The sequence below is a fragment of the Chenopodium album genome, chromosome 1, assembly GCF_948465745.1.
Source record: "Chenopodium album chromosome 1, dcCheAlbu1.1, whole genome shotgun sequence".
Lineage (NCBI taxonomy): Eukaryota > Viridiplantae > Streptophyta > Magnoliopsida > Caryophyllales > Amaranthaceae > Chenopodium > Chenopodium album.
This window is the reverse complement of record NC_137834.1, coordinates 7,657,165-7,683,637: the sequence shown is the minus strand read 5'-3', so window position 1 is coordinate 7,683,637 and position 26,473 is coordinate 7,657,165. Positions and strand designations below refer to the sequence as shown.

Genomic DNA, 26,473 nt, shown 5'->3' with positions numbered 1-26,473 from the left:
AAAGTTTAGAATGCATGCCAAAATCACGTCTATGTATAATTTATTACACTATTGAAAGTCTAGCTTCTAAAACAAACATAATTTTGGTAGTCCTTTGTATAGTGTGAGATTGTGAGATTATTTCACAGCGATGGCGGCGTGAGTCACGCTGACCTACTCATCTCTAAATGGAATACATTCAAAGGTGATCATAATTTTGGGCCATGCCTATGTAAAAAATCTTGTGCCCAAACCTGCAAAATAATGTCGAACTTATTGGGTCAAAACGGGATTAATATGTTCTTTTGAACTGGCTAAGTCGAGCTATTGATGATCACCTTTAATTATAAAAATAAATAAAAAAAATAAAAAAATTTAAACAATTAGGGGAAAAAAAAAATCTTTGGTACAGCTAAAATGTCAACTTTACATCTACTTATCAATATATATATATATATATATATATATATATATATATATATATATATATATATATATATATATATATATATATATATATATATATATATATATAGACATCCAGTTACGATGACACAAATGCACGATATCCTTGATCAAAAGTTGATTACGTATTTCATATGGAGATAATTGCTTCATCAAATCCCCAAACAAAGCTCACCCTCAATAGAATAAACCAGGTCCAAAGTATTAAAAATGACCAACTAATTTATTTCCAATCAATGTTACATGGTACGGGGTTCGATTCGAAACTTGGTACGGAAACGGATACGTGAAACTTTACTTTTAGTGAATCCGGAACGATTGGGTACGAAATAAATAATTAATATTATATTTTAAGTAATATTTTATTAACAAATAAGGGATAAGAACAAAATATATTTTAAGATTTTATTTTTTAAAAAAAATTATTTTATAATTATTAATTAAATTTAAGGCTTTTTGGCCTAATTGACAGCCTCCAGTGATCCAGTCCTATAAAATTCGAATTTCACTAAAAAATATATATTAAAATACACTACACAGCTGTATAATACAATACGGAGTACTAAATTAAAAGGTAAGACAAGAGGTCTAGAAAAGTACACGTGGGGTTGTTTAGGCCCACTCACTATCCCCACCTACCCAAAAGAAGATTATTTTAAAAAAAAAAACCCGTGCCAGCTGAGAACCCATTATCTCTCACCTGCACAATTAGTTTCTCTCTCCTATTTCAAGAACTCTATCGATTTTAATGGAGGTGTCTCCATTTCTTCCCTTTCTTTTTCCCTTAAAAAGCTATGAAATCGGTTCGTGGACTCCGGCGACCTGAGTCGCGTTTGTACCGTGTTCCGGTACGAACGAACCAGGTCGCGGTTCGGGCCAACGTACCGCGAATCTTGTAACCCTGTTTCAAATGGAGATGATTGTATTTATAAAAAAAAATAAAAAAATAAAAAAAATGGAGATGATTGCTTTATCAAATTCCCAAACAAAGTCCACCCTCAATATAATAAACCACATTCAAAGTATTAAAGATGACTACCTAATAAACAATTAAATAAATATCCCTTCAAAAAAAAATTTAAGTAAATAAATAATTTTGAACAGACCACCTTAGCTAGTAGACTTAGCAAACATGTCATTCGGATCGGATATGGGTCGGATCAATTTCAGCTTGGGACAATTCGTTTTCGAGTATGTTTTGGGCATTTTTCGGGTAAGGTCAATTTTGGGTTGAGTATGTTTGGGTCATGTTCGCATCAGGTTCATATCGGTCCGGTCAGGTCCAAATCGGGTCGGGTCACGTTCGGATTGTTCATATTGTTTCGATATTACGAATCAAGCACAAATCTGTAATTTATTTGGTTTGAGAGTTAAGTTACGATTGGAGATGGAACAATTTAAGTCATTTATGGCACTAGACATTATTAGTTTGGGTATTAGGTAATTTTAATGCGGGGTATATCGGGCATCGAGTCTGTTCGGGTCAAGCATTTCGAGTTAAAATCAGATCGGATCAGCTTCGGGTATTGGGACATTTTGGATTGGGTACAATCGGGTCAGGGCATTCGGGTATTGGTCAACTCCACTTTCGGGTAATGTACGGGTTTTGTCGAGTAGATATCAAGTTTCGAGTCAATTTTTAGTCATTGTTCTCAAGTGAAGTTTCGGCTCATGGGTTTAGTCATTTAGGTTAGGTCAAGATGGCCAGGTCTTCCTTAGCCGAACTTAATGTAGCCATGTAGGTTGATTTCTATACTTTTGAATAAAAATTCCTGTTATTTCCTCCAAAAAGAAAATCTTGCTATTGAGCATCTCGGGGTGTTGGATATCTATTCAATATATAACCTAAAATAGTACTTTGTATCAATTTTAGAATGTATGCCAAAATCATGCGTCGATTATTGTAATTAATGTTCGTTTATTTTACCTTAATATTTCCACATTTAATGGTAGATGTTAGATTTATTATGATAATATATATTAGCCTTTTGGCCCATTCAACACACGGGTTATTACTTAAATTATTTTTCTTGTAATGTGTTTCTTATTTGTGTTATATGCATCAGTGTTGTTTTGAATTCCCTCTTTTTTTTTTTTTTTTTTAGATGATACACTGCTAACATAGAGAATATAAAAAGAAAATATTAAGTTTACTACTAAAACTTAAAAGAAAAAGATAGTGAGGGTGTAACTACGAAAAAAAAAACTAAGGAATCAAGTTCTGAAATACTACGTATTGTTGTAGGTTATATTTTAAGTTTAGGAGATGAAATGACTTATTGTATTTCGTAAGTGAATGTAATGTGTACTATTTAGTTAAAATTTACTTTTTTTTACTATTATTTTATTTTAAACTTAGGTGATTAAAAGACTATTACTTTATTTTATTATGGTGGAAATGGAACACGTACTTCATTTTCTTACATAAATTTGCAAGTTATGGAATGCATAATAAAGACTTGAACATTATTTTTTTGTTTTAAAAAAAGTATATTAAAAAGGGAATACAGAAAGAAAATATTAAGGAATGTGACATGTGGCATGTGAGTGATTTGTGGTGACACATGGCATGTGAATGATTGTGGTTTGTGTTTTTAAATACTAAGGGGTCTGTCCTCTTCTGCTTATTTTCAATTCAATTTAGTTCAGTTCTTATCTTAATTTCTTTCGTTCTCTCATAAAATATTCAGTCCAATTCAATTCAACTCCAATAAGTTCAGTTCAGTTTAGTTCATCTCAATTCAGTTAATCAGAACAAACCCTGAGTATAGATAGATTTATCGCAGATTAGGATTTATTTTATATATATATTGTATTTTTATTGTACTAGGTTTCGTAATGTGATTAGGACTAGTCTTGTACAATTCTATATATATTGATCAATAGTATACACTCTAATTTAAGGTGTTTTCTCGAAATCTAGCATGGAATCAGAGCTTAGGTTTTAGATCTAAAATTATTTTTATTTTATTTTTCTTGAGATTAAGACATTTAATTTTCTTATCTAACGTCGATGCTTGTTAGCTTTTGCCAAAATAGTAAAATTTGCACCAACAAACTTGTCATTCATCTTAATTTAAATCTTAATACGAAGTACGGGGTTTTATTTTGCATATCTATTAACTAATACTAAAACAAAACATGCTTACAACATTTTTGACACATGTCAAACTATCATTAAAAATTTTCCCGCCAAAACAATATATGATGTCATTTTTTTTTTTTTGTTATTTTACTTAGCGTAATTTTTAAAAGTACATTGTATAGTTATTTTGGAAAAAACATGCATCATTAATGCAATATAATGTATACTACTTTTAAATATCTTTAACACAACTAATCAACTATAAATTTTTTCACAATTTAATTTTAATAATTTGGCCTTATTATTTCAATTTTCTTATATACGTTGCATCTGTATATTTTATATGAATTGCCTCATTTTTTATACTTCCTCCCTTATTTTTTTTATTGCACCATGAGGGATTTCACGCCACCCAATGCCTTTTTTTAGCTATTAATATCTTCAATTATACTTTTGTAAAAATTATAAAATTTTGATATTTGAAAATAATATTTCGAGATGAATCTAACTAGATCCCACGTGACTATATTTTTCCGAATGAATAAATAACAAATGATGGTCAAAAAAAATTAAGTGAATAGTGTAAAAGTCCTGATGGTGTAATAAAATAAAAACGGAGGAAGTATATCACAAATTAATTATGGAAAAAAATTGTTACTACCGTGCGATGCACGGGCACTAATCTAATAATTGTATATTGTATTAAAATAATACAAGTACTTACAGATATCAAATTATATCAATACTCTCTCCTCCTTCCTTTCTCCAAAACCCTAGTCTCCATTGTTGAATTTTGAAGGGGCTTTCATCGGTTTTAACCGGTGGAAATCCCCAATTCTTGTTTCTTTAAAGTTGTTTTTAGGTTTATAATAATGATTCCTCCTTTTAGAAGGAACTTTTCTCCCTCGAAAGAAAGGGTTTCCGATCTCTTTCGAAAGACAAGGTTTTCGACCTCCTTCGAAAGACAAGGTTTATTTCCTCTGTTCGAGGGAGAAATTTCTTAGTTTTGAATCCATGATATTATATCTAATGGATTGTCGTGAAATTAATTCGTTGGTGGAAAAGTTATCAAATTTTTGAATACAGACAGATGAATTAGAAGGAAAACATCCTCATGAATACAAAGGATCGTTAGATTGTCTCTCTAACAAGGTTGCATTTTCCAGCGATATAAGCGGGAGATGTTACATAGTGAAAGATCTACTCGACGATCGTAGTTTTTATGAAGGAAAATTTTATTTGATTCAATACCTTATGTATTTGTTAACGTCAAATCTCTATTATAGATGTCGTATGACTTTTAATAAATGAAATATTTTTGCTATTAAAAAAAAATAAAAATAAAAAAACAAGTACTTGTATTAAAAAGTTGGCAACTTGGCATCATATGGGAATTGACTTTGGGCAACCCCCTTCTAACAAAATTTGTTACTTAAATGGCACAAATTATAATTATTTGTAAATTTGCCAATATTTTATTATTTTTGTTGCTAACTCATCCTTCTTCCTCCTTCCTTCCCATCATCACAACCACCACACTAGTACAAAACTAACCTTAAGTAACACCCAAAAAGTGTTACATAAAGTGGTAAAAGTGTTATTATAGACAATAGGTAACACTTTAGTGGGTGATACGTCCGCCCGTATTACCTAAGGTCTTATGTAACACTTTGGGTAACCTATGGTAACACTTTTAAAAATGTTACTATAAACTCTCTTATGTAACACTTTATTATATTATTAGTATCATTTTTAAAGTGTTACCTTTTATTTCTTATGTAACACTTACTTATCTTTAGTAACATTTTTCAATCATCTAGTATCACTTTATCCGACATTATGTATCACTTTTCTGGACTAATGTAACACTTTATTGATTATTAGGTAAAATTTTTCAATCATCTTTGAACATATTGTAGCACTTTTTTCGACATTATGTATCACTTTTTGCAAACTAATGTAACACCTTATTAATTAATAGATAATATTTATTATTATTATTATTATTATTATTATTATTATTATTATTATTATTATTATTATTATTATTATTATTATTATTATTATTATTATATTATTATTATTATTATTATTTTTAAAATATAAAATTAGTATTAATATGTACAACAACTATGAATGAGAAATTAACATATATGATGGACAACAATTTGGATTGAAATAATTTTATAAGTCTTATAAAAAAAAATCATAAACACCAAATTTAATGTTTGGCCAAACAATATAATAATCCAAACAAAAAGAAAATCAACTTCGATCTCTAGCTTGGAAAAAGTGAGGAAATAAGAAAAACTTCCAAATTTCAAAAAAACAGTCAGCGATAATAACAGCAAATAGCGGCAGCAGCTAGCTAGCAGACCGACAGCAGCTATAACAGACCAGCACACAACATTATGTGACAGCAAACATCAGTAGCAACAGTAGTGGCAGCAAACGGCAGTAGCTGTGGCAGCAAACAGCAGTGGCAGGGGGCAGCAACAGACAGCAATAGCAGCAAAAAAATAGCAGTAACAACATCAAAACAGCAGTAGCAGCAGCAAAACAACAGTAATAGTAAGTGCTTCTTGTAGCATCATCACTTGTATCCCAATTCTTCATCTTGATCCATTTGATTCCATAGGTGAAAGCATCATATATAAAACATCTAGAGCAAAAATATAATAACGCAATAATAAGAGTCAGTGCTTATTCGTTTGTTTCAAGCCCTTCATCGACTCTTTCATTTCATAAGCCATGGATATAACCCCCAAATCCTTCATTGTGCTTCGATTTTGTTCTATCCTTGCTTGTCTAAGTTTTTCATATTCTGCCATCTAGATCTTGCTTCCTACAAAGAACACACAAGACAGTCAGTTGAAGGACATTATTGATGACAAACAGATTTTCAGAGTATCAGACCCCTAGCAGATTATTAGTCTGATGTTCAGAGTTTACATTGCTAATTCCACCTTCCTGATTTACCTCAAAAGAGAGTGGCCAGAACAAAACTATGTCCAATTTTCACTGTTGGCAGATTATAAAAGTGGCCAGAAAAATACTATAGTTTTCATTCACCATTGAGGAACAATGCATACAAACTTGCATTACATCCATGAGGGGCTGTAACTAGTCAAATAAGCACATTTTTACATCAAAATTTGCAAAATAGATATAGAAACAAAATTATCATGGTAGATTATATGATACACATTTTTGGTATTTCTTCATCTCAAAATATGATGAAAATAAGAACCGTACAGCCTTTACATATTCTATGAACGCATAAATTCTTATCGGTAAATCATTTGGGAGAGTCACTATAAGTCTGATTCCTACAGCCATTAGGGCATGCTAATTTAGCTATTTTCGAATAACTAACAGCTTCAAACATTATCCCATTTAATAGAGGAATTAGTGTTTGATTATTTGTGTAAGCAATTTTCAACCTGATTGGTCCTGTGTTACTGTCAAGGGTTGTTCGATTCCTATGTAAATATGACAAAATGAAAATGATCAAGTGAGAGTAATCATTGTATTATTCATGGGTTGAATTATTAATAACTAGAATTGATATTTGCTTAATTGATACACCATGTTAAACATGTTTTAACGCTAATGGAAACATACCTACTAGGGAAAGTTCATATATGACTAGCTCACAGATATTGCAGGCATTAAGTTCAAATTCAAGGTTTTCTCCCTACATGGATCAGATGCATGCATTTAAGTCACAAATCTATGCATTGACTTTGTTCTGTAGAATTATGCATGCATGTCATAGGACCTCTACTGGTCACTTTCACTGATTAGAATACGGGTTTAAGAGCTTATTACCTTTGTTAGGCAGTAAAGATCTCACCTGACTACAAATTCGAGCACCTGAGCAACTGAGCACAAAAAGAGTACCTGAGCACTTGACTTCACATAAGAGCTAGGACATGAAGAATTCATACTGTTAGCAAGATTAATTTACCTCAGACTATTAGCAAGATTGATAGTCTCCCTATAGAAGCTTACTAATACTCAATAATTTGATACTAAGACATCCCAAACTACGCTTGAGGCTTCCTAATACTCAATTAATAGTCTGCCTATAGAAGCTTATTAATAGTCTTCCTATAAAGCTGAGTCTGAGGTAAATTAATCTTGCTAATACTCAATTATTTGATACTAAGACATCCCAAACTACGCTTGAAGTAGCAAGTATTTGTCTGCCTATAAAAGCTTACTGATTGCTTCATTTTATTTTCAATTATATCAGGTGGGCTCATGGCTTTGAGTTCAATTTTTATGGTCTGTAATTCTCTTCTATTGCAGCTCCATGATTCCGACAAAGAGAAGAAAGAACCTGCCTCAGGACTTCTGAAGCAAGTCTGAAATTATTCATCGGGATTCCCCTATTCATTTATAGAGATGATACCTTGACTCAAAAACGCACCATACTCGGCTGATAGGTGTCTTCTACGACATGGTCATTATTTTGGCACTACACAGGCTGCATTTGAAGAGATTATATTTCTAGCTTAAGAACTATCACATTTCTGGCTGAAGAACTATCACATTTCTGGCTGAAGAACTATCACACTAAACAGGGAAGAATATCGCACTCTAATGATTAAACAAATAAACAGCATAAACAAAATCATATTTATCAAAGATCCTAAACCACTGAGAAGCTATGATTAAAGCAAATGACAACATAGAGTTGTACGTAAGCTCGTAACTAAAGGATCTTAACTGCAAAGCTCGTAACTCCCCTGTTAACATCAGTGAAACTAAAGGATAACTCGATATTTAATTTGAGCTGTGTTTTTAACTCTTAAGTCCCCGGTTAGATTAATTATGCATGACAACAAGTACAAACATATAATACTGAAGAGAATAAAATCAGACCCAAAAAACAGAAACAGAATTCAACCAGTTCACAATTTCCGTCTTTCAAGAGGAAGGAATTCTCTCCCAAAACTTCTACTTACAACTTTTCTCAATTATCTTACTACCCTTCCCTCCCTTCTATTTGTTACAAAATTCACTTATAACAAACTAATAGTGATAACAAAAATAACAAACTCCCCCAAATTACTTGATTATTCTTCCTCTAACAAATCCAGTAACAGAACTCCACATCATCTAACAAGTTGCATCAAATTGCTGATGGTTTGGGATTTATCTCAATTAATTAGAACACTTTCGATTAATAATTTTAAAGATTAAATCTAAACAATAATAGCCAAAGGTAAAAATAACTAAAAACAATTGAGACTGCAAATTAGTAAATATTCCATCATCTATTTCAGATAATTATCAAATTGCAAATTACATGGAAACACAAATTTTATAATCGAAATCAGAAAAATTTATCCAAATAAAATAGAAAATTTTTCCTCTTGGAGTCTGAAATCTACAGCAGCAGTAATCACATGCATATTTCCAACACCTAGGGCAGTAAAAATTAAGTTTACAGGCAATAGTTCAATAGAAATTAAATATAAGCAATAGTTTTTTATAATAATCGAGTTTAAAAGAACACTAAATTGAATATACTTACAACTAAATTAAGAATAAACCCTAGATTGCGAAATTGAGATTCGATAATTGCATAGAGAATCAACTTTACCCGAGAGAATTCACCTCAATTGATATCATAATTCGGCTCAATTGATTTCAGATGAGGTCGCCTCAGAGGAGAACATGGAGTGCGCTTCATTGGGAAAGAGAGGAAGACGAGGAGTTGTACGTGTTGGAGGCCGAGGTCTACGGTGGATGAGGGCTCTGGTGGAGGAGAGCTATGGTGGAGCACTGGTGAGGAGGCCGTTGCGGTGGAGGGGGCTGTGGTGGAGAATGTAGTGCGAAGAGAGATTGAAATAATGAAATGCGAGTGAGTTAGAAAGAATCGAAATGCCAATAATAAGTTTAAGGAGCTAATGAAAAAAGGGCATTTCTTTTTCTAAAAAAAAAATTAAAATAATACCTTCAGTTAGTGAGCATACTTATGTATCAAAGTGTTACAATAGTGTTACTTAATATCAAAGTGTTACAATAAAGTATTACTTAATATTAAAATGTTACAATCAAGTGTTACCTAATGTTAAAGTGTTACAATAGTGTTACCTATAACTTAGTACAATCTCTAGCTTTCAAAGTGATACCATGTGATGTTACCTTAGGTCATTTTTGTACTAGTGCCACCGCCACCATCATCACATCCAACATCTCTCCTCTGCCATCGTCCTTTCTCACAGCCGCCGATCTCCACCATCAACCTTTCTCACAGCCACCATCTTCTTCATTCTTTCTTACAGCCGATCCCCACCATCGTCCTTTCTCATAGCCACCATCTTCTACGTCCTTTTTCACAACCAATCTCCACCATCTTCGATGTAGAATAGTGTAATTCTCCTTGGTCGGAGTATTATCATTAATCACATATATATAGGTATGTACAACCCTAATTACACAAGATATATCTTTACAGAATATTAACAAGATAATATTAACTTATTATCTATCATACCCCCGCAGCCGAAGCGGGAGTAGGTCGGACGTTGAGACTGTCTTTGAAGTCTAAAAATAGTTGACGAGGTAATCCTTTTGTGAAAATATCTGCGTACTGATATGAAGATGGAACATGTAATACCTTTATCTCACCAAGAGCGACCTTATCGCGTACAAAATGAATATCCATCTCAATGTGTTGGTACGTTGATGTTGTACCGGATTGTAAGATAAGTACACGGCAGAGATATTATCACAATAAACCAAGGATGATGGTCGAATAGGGCAATGTAACTCGAGAAGTAGATTTCGGAGCCAACATAGTTCAGAAACAACATTAGCGACACCTCTGTATTCTACTTTGGCGTTGGATTTGGACAAAGTAGTCTGTTGTTTAGCAGACCACGAGACAAGATTATCACCCAAATAAACGCAATATCCTGAAGTGGATCGCCGAGAGTCCAGGCACCCACCCCAATTGGCATTTGTGTAAGAAATAAGTCTCGTAGGAGCAGAACGATATAAATGTAGGCCATGATCCGAAGTGCCTTTGATATATCTAATAATACGCTTAAGAGCGTTAAAATGAGGTTCCTTAGGAGCATGCATGAATAGACAAACCTGCTGAACGGCATAAGCAATGTTAGGTCTGGTTAATATGAGGTACTGGGGGGCACCGGCAAGACCCCTGTAAAGAGAGGGGTCCTTCTTCATTGGCTCACCATCGTGAGCCCCAAGTTTTGATGGGTGTTACAACCGATTTGCAATTGTCCATCTTTGCCCTATGAATAATTTCCTCTGCATACTTTCTCTGATAAAGGATCATAGACTCCTTTGTTCTGGTTACAAAAATTCCCAAAAAATAACTCAACTTCCCTAAATCAGTCACATAGAATTCTGACTTAAGCAGAGCAATAATATCACACTTGAGTTGTTCTAAAGAAGTTGTAAGAACAATGTCATCAACAAAGCTCGATCTATGTTCCTCTTGGAGGAAACTAGGCATAAGGAACAAGAAGATCTCGGCAACATTCCCTTGTGGCCCAATCCCAGTCGTCGTCCGCTACTTCGTAGGCCACCAACCAGCCGGCGTCTGACCAACAGCGTGCCAGTGGTGGGTAGGGTCGTGGCCGTGGTCGAGGCAACAACACCAAAGGAAAGAGGCGTGGAAGCAACAACAATAAGCAGCAACAACAATCCAACGAGGCCCAGCAGCAAGCCCCACAATGGGGAAATCAGTCCGATTGGACCCAACAACAACAAAAACAAGCCAATTGGGCCTCCCCACCTTGTCCCTTTCCAACTGGCCCAGACAATCAGTTCCAGCAGCAATACTGTGTACAACAATCTGTGTTGGGCCTGCGTCCAACCAACAATCATGCCTACTATGCCGGACCTACACCACCCGGATACGGTCCACTTATGACTCCCACTCATTTGGGTCAAGCATACAGCTCGATGAGTCTTCAACCTCCCGATAACGGATGGTTCATGGACACGGGGGCGACATCCCATATGACTCGTGACTCGGGTAATATTTCTAAACTATTTAATTTGAGCATTCCTCAATTTATTTTAGTTGGTGATGGGAAACGTATTCCTATTTATGGTTATGGAAATTCTACAACTCCCTCACCCAATCCACCTTTCCACCTCAAGAATGTCCTATATGTTCCTAATATTATTAAAAATTTAATTTCAGTTAGAAAATTTGCTTGTGACAATTTTGTTTCTGTTAAGTTTGACCCTCTCGGTTTTTCTGTGAAGGACCTTCTTTCGGGGACAACTCTAGCTCGGTGCAATAGTGTGGGGGACCTCTATCCTTTTTCAAACTCTTCTGTTACAAATGACAATAATCTTCTCTCTTGCTGCAATTTTTCCTTCACTTTGGCATCATAGACTTGGACACCCCGGCAAGCCTGTTTTTGATTTTCTTAGGAAAAACAATTTAATTCATTGTAATAAGAGAAATAATTCTCATTTTTTCTATTCATGCCCATTGGGAAAACATGTACAACTTCCTTTTAAGTCCTCTACTTCTATCACTTTTTTACCGTTTGATATTATTCATGCGGATTTATGGACATCTCCTATCTCCTTTTATGATTTTTCTCATTTTCTTTGGGTGTTTCCTATCAAATATAAATCTCAAGTCTATGACATTCTAATTATTTTTCTAGCATATGTTAAAACACAATTCGAAAAGGATATTAAAACTTTTCAAAGTGACAATGGTCGTGAATTCAACAATAACCCCTTTCGAAAATTTTGTGCTACTAATGGCATGGTTTTTCGTCTTTCTTGCCCAAACACTTCTTCCCAAAATGGCAAAGCCGAAAGATCATTCGCACTATTAACAATGCGTCTCGAACAATTCTTTTTCATGCCTCCCTCCTCCATCTTTTTGTGTTTATGCAATTCATATGGTTGCGTATATTCTAAATATTCTCCCTACTACAACCATACAAAACAAGACTCTCACTGAAATTCTATATCGTAAGTATCCCACTTATGATCATCTTCGTGTCTTTGGTTGTCTTTGCTACCCGAACCTTAGTGCTATCGCTCCTAATAAGCTTACACCTCGGTCTACACCATGTGTTTTCTTGGGATTTCCTTCCAATCATTGGAGTTATTTGTGTAATGATCTATCATCCAACAAAATAATCATTTCTCGTCGCTTGACATTTGTTGAAAATCAATTCCCATTCTCAAACCTTCAACAATTTAAAGAAATTGATTATGAGTTTTTGGATTCGTGTAACACTTACATTACATTTATGCAAGCCCAATGTCAAGGGCCATCATACACATACCCCACCCATACACATGGCCCACCCCCACTTTTCCCCATAATTCCCACGGACCAATAGTCCATTCCGAAGGTGGGCCGCGGCACTCCCACTCATACCGTAAGCCCCCTGCCGACCCCCTGCCCAGTCCATCACTTTCCCCTTCTTCACCTACTAGTCTAACTATTCCTACTAGTTCTTCCCCAACGATCCAATTTGGCACTTTACCTCATCCGATCCCAGTTCCCATTACTCGTACAAGGCAAATTCTACAACCCACTCACTCTATGGCCACCTATGCCAAGAGTGGTATCTTCAAGCCTAATCCAAAATATCAAGCCAACATTACAATTCAAACTATTTCAACTTTATCCAAAAATCCGAAATTAGTCATGGTTGACCATAATTGGAATATTGCCAAGAATGAGGAATTTAATGTTCTTACTAAACAGCACACGTGGGACTTTGTTCCAAGGCCGGAAGGGGTGAATATTATTCATTGTATGTGGTTGTTTATGCACAAATACATGGAAAATAGTGATATGGAGAGGCATAAAGTGAGACTTGTCGTCAATGGCAAATCTCAACAGTTTGGTGTTGATTGTGATGAGATTTTTAGTCCCATGGTGAAGCCGGCTACTATTCAGACTGTGTTGAGCATTACTATGGGTAGATATTGGCCCATACATCAGTTCTTCTGATACCATGTAGAATAGTGTAATTCTCCTTGGTCGGAGTATTCTCATTAATCAAATATATATAAGTATGTACAACCCTAATTATGAGATGCCTAATTACACAAGATATATCTTTACAGAATATTAACAAGATAATATTAACCTATTATCAATCATTCGACCTTTCTCAAGTCGATCTCCACCATTGTCTTTTCTCATAGCCACCATCTTCTACGTCCTTTCTCACAGCCGATCTCCATCATCTTTGTCCTTTCTCAAGCCAATCTCCATCATCGTCCTTTTTCATAGCCACCATCTTCTTTGTCCTTTCTCCACCTTCACCGATCACCACCCACCTCCCCCGATCTTTACCCACATCAGAACAAAACGAAAATCCTATGAATGAAGGGTGAAATTAAGGCATAATCAACCCTAAAGTGAAGGGGTGACCATGTCCTCATTAAAGCTCCCTCAATTGAGCTTATTATCGAAAATGATGAAAGAAATTATGTTCAGCGATAAAGAAGTGATGATGGTAGCGGATGTGGTGGCTTTGATGGTTGAGGTAGAAGAGGAGTGAGGAGAGAGAAAGTAGAATGATAGTATAGAAAGAGTACCCTTTAAGTAACATATTTTGTTACTCATATTGAGTAACTTAGATTTACTCATTGATTTTCCCTAGTTAAAATATAAAATTATCATATCATGTTTTATACAATCAATTGCACCTTATAATTTGTTGAAATCCATTGTAACCTACTTGTGAGTGACCTATATTGGAGAAAAAGGAAAGATGATTCCACTTTATAAGGTTGAGGAGTTACTCTTACTATAGCCAATTGGTTTTAGTATGGAAGCTCTTAAGCTTTGTTTGTGAACCAAACTCTCATCCTCCTTATTTGGGTTGCTCAGATGGCCAGACCCATTTCTTATTGTTTCAAAATTTTACACAATTTAATACGAGACATTTGGCATTACACTGTTTTGGTTGAAGCAAACTAAGAAACATGCTTAGAAGTTTTGAGTAATGCTCTAACTGGGTGAGATGTTGTATGTAGTGTTCAATTTGTGAGTTTTATGTGGGACAGTGGGAGTATTGTCCCATATGGACAGAATATGAAATGTTGGTCTTGTTTATTAACTAGTGTGTGCTATGTGTGTTATGAGTTGTGAGCCTTTTTGTGTGGGATTGATCATGGGCTTGCTACTAGATGATTGGTAGTATTTTATCGCGGGGGCTAATATTATCCTAAGGACAGAGATTAATCTCGTCCTATTCAGTTTCTATTTTCATTGTAATTAGTTTCATATGAAACGAAGGGAGTAATAATATAGTATTAATTTAACAATGCTTGTCAAAAATTACGTGTATGGGAGTTTTTAATGTTTAATATTTCAAATTTTAGTTCTAATTATAATATTCGGGTATATTATATGGTGAGTTGACATGTAGTAGATGACACGTCTTCGAGGCTCAATTCTTCCATTTGTGTTCTGGGTTGGTTAATTTTAATGCATGATAGCATATTCCTAAATATTGATGCGAATTTTCCTGAATTATTTATTTGTTTATTGATTTATTGGTTTTGAAGAGAATTTGTCACTTATTTCGCCTCATCAGAAATACATGTTGTGTCTAATTGAGTGAGGATTTATTTGCCTCTGGCTAGTAAACAGGCTTAATTAATAATTATGTTTCATTTATCTCTTTTTAAATTTGTTGCATGGTGTGTAATGTCACTAATGTCGACAATGACGTAGATGTCAATTAACTTAGTTGAAGGTTCCTTTATGTCGTCATACAATACACCCGTTGCATACAAGAGCTACTTGGCCAGGCGATAGTCAATAGAGGCAATAGTTATTTTTGTTGTCTTTGGCATTAGAATGTTCTTTATTGGAGTAATACATTTCATAATTGTATGGTGCACTTAATTGTAAATTATCTATATCAATGAAATGAATGAAATCTAAACAAGTATATACATCCTCCATTTTGATGGGGGATTGAGAAACATATAAAAATGAGCAAATGAAAACGATGTTATTATTTTCACAATGATTTCGTGAAAATACAAAAAAAAAAATTGTGTTATGAGACTTGGTAATTGTTTTACCATTCAAATGTGTGTGAGCATTAAACATCAAGACGACGAAGGCAACTATACCGCCCTTTGTTGATGATCTTGTTGCTTACGTACAAGGTGTTCAGGGAGGTCAAGATATATGCAATATTATCTATAAATGCTAGGCTGAAGAAAAAAAATAATAATTATGAGTAACATTATAATTTAGAAGTCATTTCCAAATTGTTTGTCTTTAAGACATGTTAAAAGAGTTTAGGCTTTTTAAGATATTTAATATTCAATTTATAGTAAAATATATAGGAAACAATTCTTATGTCAACTTACTTGATTATTTCAAGACATGAACATTTCTGTTGGTAATACTATTTTATCTATATGTTTGAATTTATCAGAATAAGTAACCTGGATGATGTTTCTATATCTGTATGTTTGTTGCCAACTCAAATCCTCTTCTCCGCAATGCACAAGGAATGATAGATATTGTACAATCTGAGTTTTCTGTAAGCAAGGAGATATAATGGAAAGTAAATTGATGGAGAATTTGCAAAGCATGAAGGATTTAATAATGTTCCGGAATATAAAGCTTTTATCACATTTGCTGGTGGCGCTGTTTGTTCATGGCATTGCTCATGAAATGTCTAGTCCATTTCTGATGGAAGTGATTAGTCGTGTTTTGTGTCCTGAAGAGTCTACCTGTTCTTATGCGCTTTACCTGAATAGTCTTCAAAAAACTGTAATCCTGTCTCATTGTTTTCCTCTTTTTATCTTGCTGATCTTTGTTTGTTGACTATTTTTCTCTCGTTCATTTTGAGGGATGAGGGGGCTGTTGATCTGACTACATATGTTACATACTTTTCTTCATAGTGGTTAATATCTATCTTTTAGATGAATGATGATCGTAATGAGGAGATTAATGCATCTTAAATTTGCTATATATTCATATATGACATGTAGCATCACTTAAAGAATTGTTTAGCTAAATTGGCCGAGAACTAGAAGGTAACAGATTGATTTTGGAAATCAGGTGATTCAGGTTTATGAGCACAATAATCATGCCAAAACTTGGTTTTATATTCTGATTCTGAGAACATTTCTGCCTAGCAGGCTCAGGATGATCCATATTTTGTATTGCCTATGAGTATTGGTGTGCTTGTCATCTTGTAAGATTCTACATGTGGTGTATATTGAGTGGATGGTTTTGCAATGTTTCTGCTGTTCTTTAAGCAGTTTCGGAATAGAGTAGTTTCTGTGTTTTGACATAGAATTTCATTTTGCAGTTAGCTGGGCTTCTAATGATTCCTGTACTTCCAATATTGTGTGAGCTTTCGGATGAGTATGGAAGGAAACCACTTCTACTTTTGACTATGTCTACTTCCATATTCCCTGTTGGTAAGAAATTTAATCAACATCTCACTCTGCCTATTCTTATCTCCCTTTGTTGGAACTTTTATAAGCTTGAAAGATAATTAATTGCTTTATATAACCTTGTTTTTGGTCAATTGCACTCCGAATTATATATACATCATTGATACATATATAGGGTGCCTTTGTGCATGTAGTGTGTTCTCTTTTGCTGTGGTAAATGACTTGTGGAGTTTTAGTAGTTTTACGCTTTACCAGCTTCCTTAAATTGTAAATCAGTGTCTCAAATGTACAACATTATGACCTGTTTTCCTTGATGATTTGTGTTGCTCAACATCTTTCCTGGTTTTTTCCATTCAGTTCTTCTTGCCATTAACAAGTCCAGGGCATTCATTTATGCATACTTCGCTCTTCGTTGTCTTTCCTACATCCTAAGTCTCCGGAGTGTATTCTGCATTGCTATAGCCTATGCGGTAAGATACTACTCAAGTTGTCATTTTGGATTTATAAATGGCAATGAAATGACTAAAAATAAAAATCACTCTCTGATAGGCAGATGTAGTTGAGGATGACAAAAGAGTTGCAGCATTCAGTTGGATCACAGGAGTAATGTCTGCTTCATATATCTTGGGGAGTTTGCTAGCAAAGTTCATTCCTGGAAAGTATATATTTGAGGCATGTTTTTACCTATAATAATGTTGCTGTTTGCTGTGAGTTGTCTTGGTTGTTATCGTTTCTCTTATTGATAGAATACATTATTTTCAGCTGTCAATTCCTCTCTTGATCATGTCTCCACTCTTTATTCAACTATTCGTGGCTGAGACTGCTAGGCGGGCACCTATGACAAAGCAGTCACTCTGGTCCATCTTTTTTAAGTCCATCAGAGAGCGTTACAGTTCTATTAAATGTGCTGCTGCTGTAATTTTTACCAAGTATGTTCTTATTGTTTGTTGGTTAAAGAAGGTTTTTCAGCATTTCATTACACCTTACCAATATTATATATATTTCATCCTGATGACATTTTTTTGTTTCAGACCTAATCTCAGGGGCATTTATCTGGTTTCTTTCTTGTATGAGTTCGGCATGTCTGGCATCAGCAGTGTCTTATTGGTATGTTACGATGTTTCTTCAGTACAAATGGTCTTTTTCATTTTGGTACAACTATGGAGTTTTAGCATTTCTAAGTTAAACAAGTAATGTTTCATAATCCTGGTTTTCCCTACTATTAGACTATTAGCAGTCTTGGTAAATGCTGCAGGCTTCTTGTCTTGCTGCTTGATTTGGAATGAATGTAATTCGTTAATATGAAATCTAACTACTTTAAGAAACGCTACAGCCTATAGAAAACTTCAAATCAGAATATAGAAGTTTTGTTTGAATCACATGGACTGGTTTTGCATTGCCGGAGCATTATATTAAACTTTGCCTTTTTTTTTTCTTTATCCAAGTAGCTTATCATGTTCTATCTTCTTGTTTAAGAGTTATCTCGGGAAAATAATTTGACATGTAGATAACCTCCTTTGCAGTTTTATATGAAGGATGCATTGAATTTAAATGGAAGCAAAGTTTCAGAAACGTTGATGATTGTCCAAGTCGGATCAGTTTTCTCACAGGTACTAAAGTTTTTCCTTGTTTTATAACTTCAGTTGCCTTTTCGTGATTTGTATGTGTTAACTGTTGGGTTCATCCTTGCTAAATGAAGAAACTTGTACAAATTGCTTTGACCAGAATTGTCCAGTTGTTTTCGTAATGTTTGTAGATTCCCTGATGAATTTTATCAGTCTGCAATACATAAATCAATGTATGGATTATGGTATGGGGAGAAGATGTGAAATTTGTGATCTGAAAATATTTTTTTTAAAAATAGAACTATTAGCTAAGTATATAGTATCTGATACATAGAATATGTAGAAAATGCGTGAAGCACTATAATGGAGCAATTCCATGTCCACTATATTAGCACCTTAAAAACTTTGCTGATATCCTGTGTTTTTTTTGGTTCTAACTTCAGATGCTGATAGTGCCTGTAATTAATACACTGACTGGGGAAAAGGCGATACTTTCCATGGGATTACTGGCATCCGTGACTTATGTAAGTTTTCAATGCTCTAATTGCCACCATATATTTGCTTTGATTGGTTTGTTACTATCACATCTTTCAACCAATGTTATGATCTCAGTATGTTTGTAAATTTGATTTGCAGGCATTTTTCTACAGCTTGGCATGGGCAACTTGGGTGCGTAACATTGGAAACAACTAAATACTTTTGCTTATGGTTGTGTGACTTTATAATTCATATCAGACTCGTAATGTATATTTTTGTAATATTTTGGTTGTTCTGCAGCTTCCATACATTAGTGTTTCACTTGGATTGGCATACGGATTTGTCAAACCTTCAGTAAGCTACTACTTTTTCATGTGTGCTGTTCGTAGATATAAGTTTTACTTGTGCTTAACGCCTTAACTTACATCAATATTTGTGAATTCTGTCTAATTTATGTTGGTTCCTTGATCTTCAGATATGTGCTATTATTTCAAGAGCATCAAGTTCAAATGATCAGGTCAGTAACTATGGCTTTTAACAATTCACTACTAACTGCGATTTTTTGTGACCAATTGCCTTAAGGATATCTCTGAATCTGCAGGGAAGAGCACAAGGTTTCCTTGCTGCAGTAGATTCGATAGCAGGTTTCGTGTCACCACTTATTATGACACCATTAACTCGTAAGTTTTGCATCTCTATTCACATTGAGTTTAATTCAACAGCTAAATTGTCGTTAAATACAAGGGCTTATTGATTTATATTTTGGACATGCAGAGTGGTTCCTATCAAACAAAGCACCGTTTGATTGTAAAGGTTTCAGCCTGATTTTTGCAGCCTTCGTTATGGTACACCCCTCTCCGATCACCCTCTTGCTCTCGTATTGCTTTTTTCATTTAATTGTTTGCGTTGATGATGAGATGTGTTTCCGTTGTTTCAGATGGTCGCGTTGTTTGTTGCTATGCCATTAAAGCCAGAAACAACATGGAACCATGACCTCAAAGTAGTTCTTCTTACTTAAAAATGTGTATAGACAATGTCAAATTAGTTTCAGCTTGAAATTGTATTTAGTGGTTTGAAATTCTTAGTGTAAATATTTTATCAGCAGTACAAGGCTGAGATATAAAAATGAGAGTAAACTTCCTGCTTTAACCTCGTGAATTTTGAATATACATATTTTTGACAATTGATAGAATTCTTTGCATCTATTTCTATTTTAGTGCAAATACGAGGACAAAGGGGATGGAGGGATAGGGTGAGTTCGATCTTCATCCCCCCATTCCTATGATAGGGTGCGAGACCCCTATATATATCTTACCGATTGCTAAATATATACACTCTAATTCCCTGTATAACCCTAAAATTCACAAATTTAATAAACAAAACTTCAAATTTAAAAACCCAAATCACCCAATTGTAATTCAATCCCAAATTGATGAATTGTGATCTTTAAATCCCCAATTTTATAACCTTAATTCCTGAAATGGATAAAACCTAATTCCTTTACAAAGAAATAAGGAATATCACTTTGATGTACATCACCCTTTGAAGCAGCTATGTTGGCTACAATTATGGCTTCGGGTGACGGGCTAGCGACATCATAAGCAGATCCCAATACTGCTGCAGATGGAAATGAGGGATTACCCTACACATAGTTGCTATTTTTACGCAGCATGTATCTAACTACAGCACAACTAAATACTTGTGCAAACAGCAATAAAACAGGCATAGAACTCAGATGATCTTCTCCAAACTCAAGACAATATTGCTAATAAAATCCTCATGACACCCTTTATCATTATAAAACTACAAGTGAAACAAGCTAACAAATTTGTTATCATGATTTCTCTCAGTTTTGTTCAAGGGGAAAGAAATTTCAACAAATACTGTTATATCATCCCTAATGACTAGAAAGCTTGTCCGCTTGAAATGTCGGGGAAAAAAACAGAAAGAGAAAAATAAATCTTTATTCTCTGCTTGAGCGCATATGAAATTTTCCTTCTAATGGAAATCCACAGCAGACCAAGATTACTTGGATTTAGCCTCAATAACCCTCTTTGCAAAAGAAGGCAAGCAGAAAGCGGCCGAATGAAGCTGCAAACAAACAAAAAAAAGTAAGATTTTGATCGTGGATAAATGACCAATGGTAGGGAAAAAAAAAAACAAAGAGAGTAAACCTACCTCTGAGTTGTAAAATTTCAAAGGTCTCTCTGTCTTTTCATGATCTTCAACTTTATCAATAGGGTTCACTGGATGCCTAAAATCAACTTCTGGTCCCTCAGTAGAACAAAGCATGAAGCCAATCACCCCACTGAAATTTAAAATATATGTTAAAATTCAATAACAAATGCTGGTTAACAAGTTATGAGCACATAACTGGAGGAAAACAGAAATATAATACTACGTATCACATGTTTGATTAGTAAACTAGCCTAACTTTCCAATTTTGTTAGTCTTACAGATACAATCAACTAATAACTTTGTGCATGTTCACTTGTTCAGGGGTGCAAAGGGAAAAAGAGAAAGAAGGGCAAGAAAACATGCCTAGGATATGTAGGAACAGTAGTCCATGCATAGTTCACGGAGCCCTTAAAAATCTGACGGCAGTTTGCAACAATATCTTCAATTATATGCATGTGAAGCCATATACTTTCGGCCTGGGTGCACACAACCCCTCCGGGTCGCAGTGCCTTTGCAACTGACTCAAAAAAGGGCTTCTCAAAGAGCTCTTGTGCTGGACCTGATCAACGTCCGAAGCAAGAATTGAGTATTGAAATGAAAGACACTAAACCACATCTAATAGTGGAAATCTGGAACAGAGAAAGAGCGTAAAGGAGAAACCTATCGGATCAGATGAATCCACGATGACTGCATCATAAGTCCCCTCCGCAGCCGCCTTCAAAAATGCAACTCCTAAAAGTCAAATTTGTCGTTAGTCAATACCATTGGTAGACCCCAGGGATAAAAGATACGATGAGAAAGAAAAGATTAATCTTGACAGAGATACACACCAAACACACCCACAGAACCACTCAAAGAATATGCAAAAAGGAGTTAACAGTAAAACAATTTGGATAAGAAGGAAAGGATTGAAGGGCATACCATCACCAATATGCAATTTTACTCGAGGATCTTCATATCCAACAGCTACCTCAGGGAAAAACTGCTTAGAAACCTGAAATTTTAAAAAAATCAATCTAAGCAGAAAAGTCAAGCTATAATAGGACCAACAGAAGCCATAATTGAGTATACACTTTAAAATGATGCCTCCATTACCAAGGAATAATACCATGATAACAAACATGGATGAGGATATAGAGATCAAGTTGAATAAATTTCAAGTTCCAAGGGTTTGAATTTTAACTTCAGTATTAAGAAAAAAACAACCAACAAATCACCCTCAACTACTCACCGTTACTACCATCTCATCAATTTCACAAATATCTATAAGCTCAACTGATGAATGGCGAGCTACTTCTCGCAGGACACCTCCATCTCCTCCTCCAATGACCAGAACCTACGAGATAAACACAGAATCCGTATATTAGGCTTTCACCAAGAAGAGGAAACATGTTAGCCTCAGCAAAATCCCTCCACACAGGAAAACTGGCAAGCCATAAGGTAGCTTGTAGATTAAAACAATGAAAATTAAACAAGCTAACAAATTAAATCTGTTACAAGCAACTACATGAGATCATGCCATGGCCACTGACTTTGTGTCAATAGGTTTAAATCTTAATAATAATATATTTAGAAAGAAAACATTGGTTGTCACAACACAAGGAAATCCTTGTTTTCAGCATATCCTGGTTCCAACAATTCTTCTCAAGAACCTTGACACCCATGCATACAGACAAAGAATGACTAAAACAGAGGGAATTTACGCATTAATAAGCCCCCAAAATTACCTAGAGATTTAAAAATACTTGTCAAATTGTTCCCCATAGAAAATGGCATGTGGGATACAGGGAAAAGAAGAACTAAAAGGCTTTTTCATACACCATATAAATCCAAATGAGCTTACAGATAACAAAATTATGTTTTCTTTTTTTTTTTTTAATTGGGGTCACGACCATCGATATCTTGATGAGAGATAAGATCCACCAATCAGATGATAGGAAAATGAACTGGAAAACAATGAAGATGATCACGAACACAATCACTGTTCCTTCTTCAGGAATCAGGAGGAGGTAGAGAAAGAAATAAACCTTTTTGGGGTTTTGAATAGAGCAAAGTGGGAGATGACTGATCATCTCTTGGTAAGCACACTCATCCCTCTCAGTGAGCTGAATTACTCCATCTAAAACAAGAACTTTTCCATAGGTTGATGACTGTAACAAAGATACAATTAAGTTAATCAAAAAATAACTTGAAAAGTCAGTAAATTCAGAGATTAATTTAAGTTGTATACTTAGAATACCTGAAAGACTATGACATCCTGATACTTTGACTTTTCCTGAAACAGAATTTTCTCCACTTTCAAAGAATGTGCTTCACCTGTTCCAGATTTAAGGGTTCATCATCAGCAATGTGTAGGATAGGCCTCAAATTTTCTTATTTATCAAGAAAAACAAATTGCAAAAGAGGGAATACAGCACAGTTTAAGTGTCAGGTTGCAGAGGTTTAAATTGAGGAAGGACGAGGCACGAGCACAAGACAGCATCACTAGTTGGAGTAAATTTTTAACAAACAATGACACTACTGAGAAACTGTTTGATTTGGCTTTTGGAAACTAATTAATTTTACCAGCTAATATATCTTTGCTCCATTTGTTCAATCCCTTAGAGCACGTTTTCTGTAAATCAACAGGCTTTCAAACCACCTTTTCCTTCCAATACTCATCAATTACTTCAAACACAAGTAACAAAGCAACATTTTAGCTATCTAGACCAGTACATCCATAAATATCATATTGTTGGTACTTGCTACTGAAGTTATTTTGACTTATCTTTTAAGTTAATACTAATAATTACCGCCAAGATCAAGTTTGCGACAACTAGGAGTAGAAGCTCATATCATATTCCTAGGTCAGAATACCATTTATTCAAAAATTACATTGTAACAAATGACCAAACCCAGCCACCAATATAATCAAATCATATACTTATACATTCAATGTTCATTACTTCATTAAGCATCAAAGAAAGTACGCACATCAAAGACAACAGAAAACTATATAACTGAAGCTATAGACTAGCAGAACTTAAAAAATGATGAAGTAACTGACAACAAAACTGTATTCAAACTCGAGCACAACAAACGGCATTTCTTGAATCAAATACCAGCCAAACAATACCAGACCATGAATGTAAGCACAATCATTCCAACAACAGCAATTTGTCAGGTTTCAGGAATTACTAGTAATCAATACTTACAGTAAAAAATAACCTTTCAAAAAGAAAATGCAATTATTAGTATATGTGCTTTAAACAAATGATATGATTGACAATATAATTAGCACAGTCACAGTAGCTTAATATTACGGCAACTTCATCCAGAGCACCACCACACATGGTACAATGATTGCTAATAGTTGATATCCAATTTAATTTAATAAATTGCCCAAAACCCTAGAAAAATTACTAACTAATATTAGCAAAAACATATCACATGTAAAGCGCAAAAAACACCCAAAAATAGATTTTTGTCAAACAAACACTTACTCTTTAGAAACTATGACATCAAAAACCCAGAAAAGTTTTAAAATTAAAAATTACTTAAAACCCATCAAAAACCCAGAAAAGCTTACAATTACAAGAACACATGCAAACCAGAAAACTTTTACAACTACAAAATAAACAAAACCCAGAAATTTTTTCACAATTACAATAACCAATCAAATATTAAATCTAAACCCAATAAAAATTAGCATCTAATCAGAAAATCTAATGCAAAAAATAAACTTAAAAACAAATCAAAATAAAAAAATGAAGATTTAGATAAAAGAAACAAACCAGGCCACATTGGGCTAATCTCAGAAAACCACCCAGGAATAATTGAAGAAATAGAATTGGGTTTTTTATCATCTTCAGCCTCCATTGAAACAGAAGAAGCTCCATTAACAATTTTCTCACTCATGTTTTCTTCTTCTTCTCTAGGTCTCTTCACTGGTAAATCTGTACCAGAGGGAGCAACTATACCTTCTCCAGCCATCAATCAATTTATAGAATAATTAATTAATTAATTATAAATATTAAAAAAATATATTTTTTTTTGGGATTTTTTCTTATCCCCCTTTCACACTCTTTTCTTGTAAAAACCCTTGTAATCTTGAATAAAAAGCAGAAAAAGGGGCCAAAAATGAAGACAATAAGGGGCAGAGGGGCCAAAATGAAATAGGGCACACAATTTTGGTGTGAATATATATGTGTGTGAATATCGTGGATGTGTGATGCTTGACAAATTGTGCAATTTGCCCAAATTAAGGAGAAGGGTAGCAGCTGGAATTAAGATAAATAAAAATAATGCTGATATATAGTCTGATTTTAAAAAGGTGAATTTTTTTTGGACAACATATTGATTTTATAAAGATTTTTTTTTTTTATGAAAGATTGATTTTATAAAGTTAAAGACAGAGCATATGATTTTAAAATGATAGGATTTCTGAATTTGGCTTGGAGATTTGGGAATATGAGTACTTTTTATCTTTATGCTGCTAGCTGTTTTTTTAAGTTAAAGTTCTGCTTTTGATATATTGTAGGCTAGTAGCAAAGTAAGTATTTGAGTATCCTATGATTTTGCTTTGATTAAGAGTTGTTCATGGGTTTAAGCTAGGGCTATTAATGAATCGAGTATGCTTGTGAATTGTTCAAGTCTGACTCAATTAAAGCTCGCTCAACTCATAAACAGTCCTTGTTAAGCATAAATCAAAGGTTAGTCTAGCACAAATTCATGTTCAAGTGTTCAACCCATTACAAGTACTAAAATGAACTGATTGGGGCTAAACTGAACTAAATAGAGCTTAAATGAATTGTTTATGAAAGAAGGAAATTAGGAACCTAACCTATATGAACTGATTAGAGTTGAACTAAAATGAACTGAAATTAAGCTGAATAGAATAGGCTCTTAGTACATGTTGTTGTTTATTGCACATGATAGGAGAGATAAAATTATACAAATTGAACTAATATCAAGAGGTAATTTTTTACTTCTATATGATGTACGGTTTCATGGTTATTTTATTTGTGAACAAAATGTACGGTTTCATAATTGAATACCCTACTATAAATAAATTAAAAAATAAATCAATTAAAAGACAAAAAAAAAAAAAAATACAGTTGGGAAATTGATTTTAACACACCCTTTATTGACTTTGGCACACCTCGTGAGAAAAGCATAGAAAACTGTGCTTATGGGTGTGCCAAAATCAATTAAGAGTGTGTCAAAATCATTTGCCCTTGTATCATTGTATGATGACTGATTTGAAAAGAAAAAACACTGTAGCGATCATAGAAGATATTAGTGATTTTACCCACTTAGCTTTTCCCCACAA

The 26,473-nt window shown here is 34.2% G+C and overlaps 3 protein-coding genes, 1 long non-coding RNA gene and 1 pseudogene across 4 annotated transcripts; 2 read left to right on the top strand and 3 right to left on the bottom strand.

The window, feature by feature from the left end:
• Positions 1-5,688: 5,688 nt before the first annotated feature.
• On the bottom strand, positions 5,689-9,411 carry LOC145555446 (uncharacterized). The gene is made up of 2 exons (XR_014091502.1): positions 9,144-9,411; positions 5,689-6,374 (listed from the first exon to the last, which is right to left on the bottom strand). It is a non-coding gene; the product is annotated as an uncharacterized LOC145555446 (long non-coding RNA).
• Positions 9,412-9,784: 373 nt separating this feature from the next.
• On the bottom strand, positions 9,785-10,735 carry LOC145627669 (secreted RxLR effector protein 161 pseudogene; annotated as a pseudogene).
• A 2,365-nt stretch (positions 10,736-13,100) lies between these two features.
• On the top strand, positions 13,101-13,514 carry LOC145627662 (putative mitochondrial protein AtMg00820). Its single transcript, XM_081680022.1, has one exon. It carries the CDS (start codon positions 13,101-13,103, stop codon positions 13,512-13,514), a length of 414 nt encoding a protein of 137 aa, XP_081536148.1.
• Positions 13,515-16,035: 2,521 nt separating this feature from the next.
• Positions 16,036-20,014, top strand: LOC145555374 (uncharacterized). The gene is made up of 14 exons (XM_081617138.1): positions 16,036-16,310; positions 16,855-16,966; positions 17,300-17,412; positions 17,492-17,614; positions 17,705-17,871; positions 17,974-18,049; positions 18,466-18,552; positions 18,951-19,031; positions 19,144-19,176; positions 19,285-19,338; positions 19,460-19,501; positions 19,586-19,664; positions 19,759-19,829; positions 19,922-20,014. Exons 1-14 carry the CDS (start codon positions 16,095-16,097, stop codon positions 20,000-20,002), a joined length of 1,335 nt encoding a protein of 444 aa, XP_081473264.1. The 5' UTR covers positions 16,036-16,094; the 3' UTR covers positions 20,003-20,014.
• Positions 20,015-20,727: 713 nt separating this feature from the next.
• Positions 20,728-25,311, bottom strand: LOC145641700 (spermidine synthase 1-like). The gene is made up of 9 exons (XM_081692620.1): positions 24,936-25,311; positions 23,402-23,478; positions 23,190-23,312; positions 22,394-22,498; positions 22,084-22,156; positions 21,823-21,894; positions 21,526-21,721; positions 21,163-21,292; positions 20,728-21,075 (listed from the first exon to the last, which is right to left on the bottom strand). Exons 1-9 carry the CDS (start codon positions 25,132-25,134, stop codon positions 21,010-21,012), a joined length of 1,041 nt encoding a protein of 346 aa, XP_081548746.1. The 5' UTR covers positions 25,135-25,311; the 3' UTR covers positions 20,728-21,009.
• Positions 25,312-26,473: the final 1,162 nt, after the last annotated feature.

What these genes read in the sequence shown, in the direction of transcription:
- LOC145627662 (XM_081680022.1), top strand. Translation starts at nt 13,101, where the DNA reads ATGGCCACCTATGCCAAGAGTGGTATCTTCAAGCCTAATCCAAAATAT.
- LOC145641700 (XM_081692620.1), bottom strand. Translation starts at nt 25,134, where the DNA reads ATGGCTGGAGAAGGTATAGTTGCTCCCTCTGGTACAGATTTACCAGTG. An exon ending in CTATTCAAAACCCCAAAAAG is followed by an intron (nt 22,499 to 23,189) that starts GTTTATTTCTTT and finishes TTTATCTCGTAG; the next exon opens with GTTCTGGTCATTGGAGGAGG. An exon ending in TGAAATTTTACAACTCAGAG is followed by an intron (nt 21,076 to 21,162) that starts GTAGGTTTACTC and finishes GTTTGTTTGCAG; the next exon opens with CTTCATTCGGCCGCTTTCTG.
- LOC145555374 (XM_081617138.1), top strand. Translation starts at nt 16,095, where the DNA reads ATGGAAAGTAAATTGATGGAGAATTTGCAAAGCATGAAGGATTTAATA. An exon ending in GCTGCTGTAATTTTTACCAA is followed by an intron (nt 17,872 to 17,973) that starts GTATGTTCTTAT and finishes TTTTTGTTTCAG; the next exon opens with ACCTAATCTCAGGGGCATTT. An exon ending in ACGGATTTGTCAAACCTTCA is followed by an intron (nt 19,339 to 19,459) that starts GTAAGCTACTAC and finishes CTTGATCTTCAG; the next exon opens with ATATGTGCTATTATTTCAAG.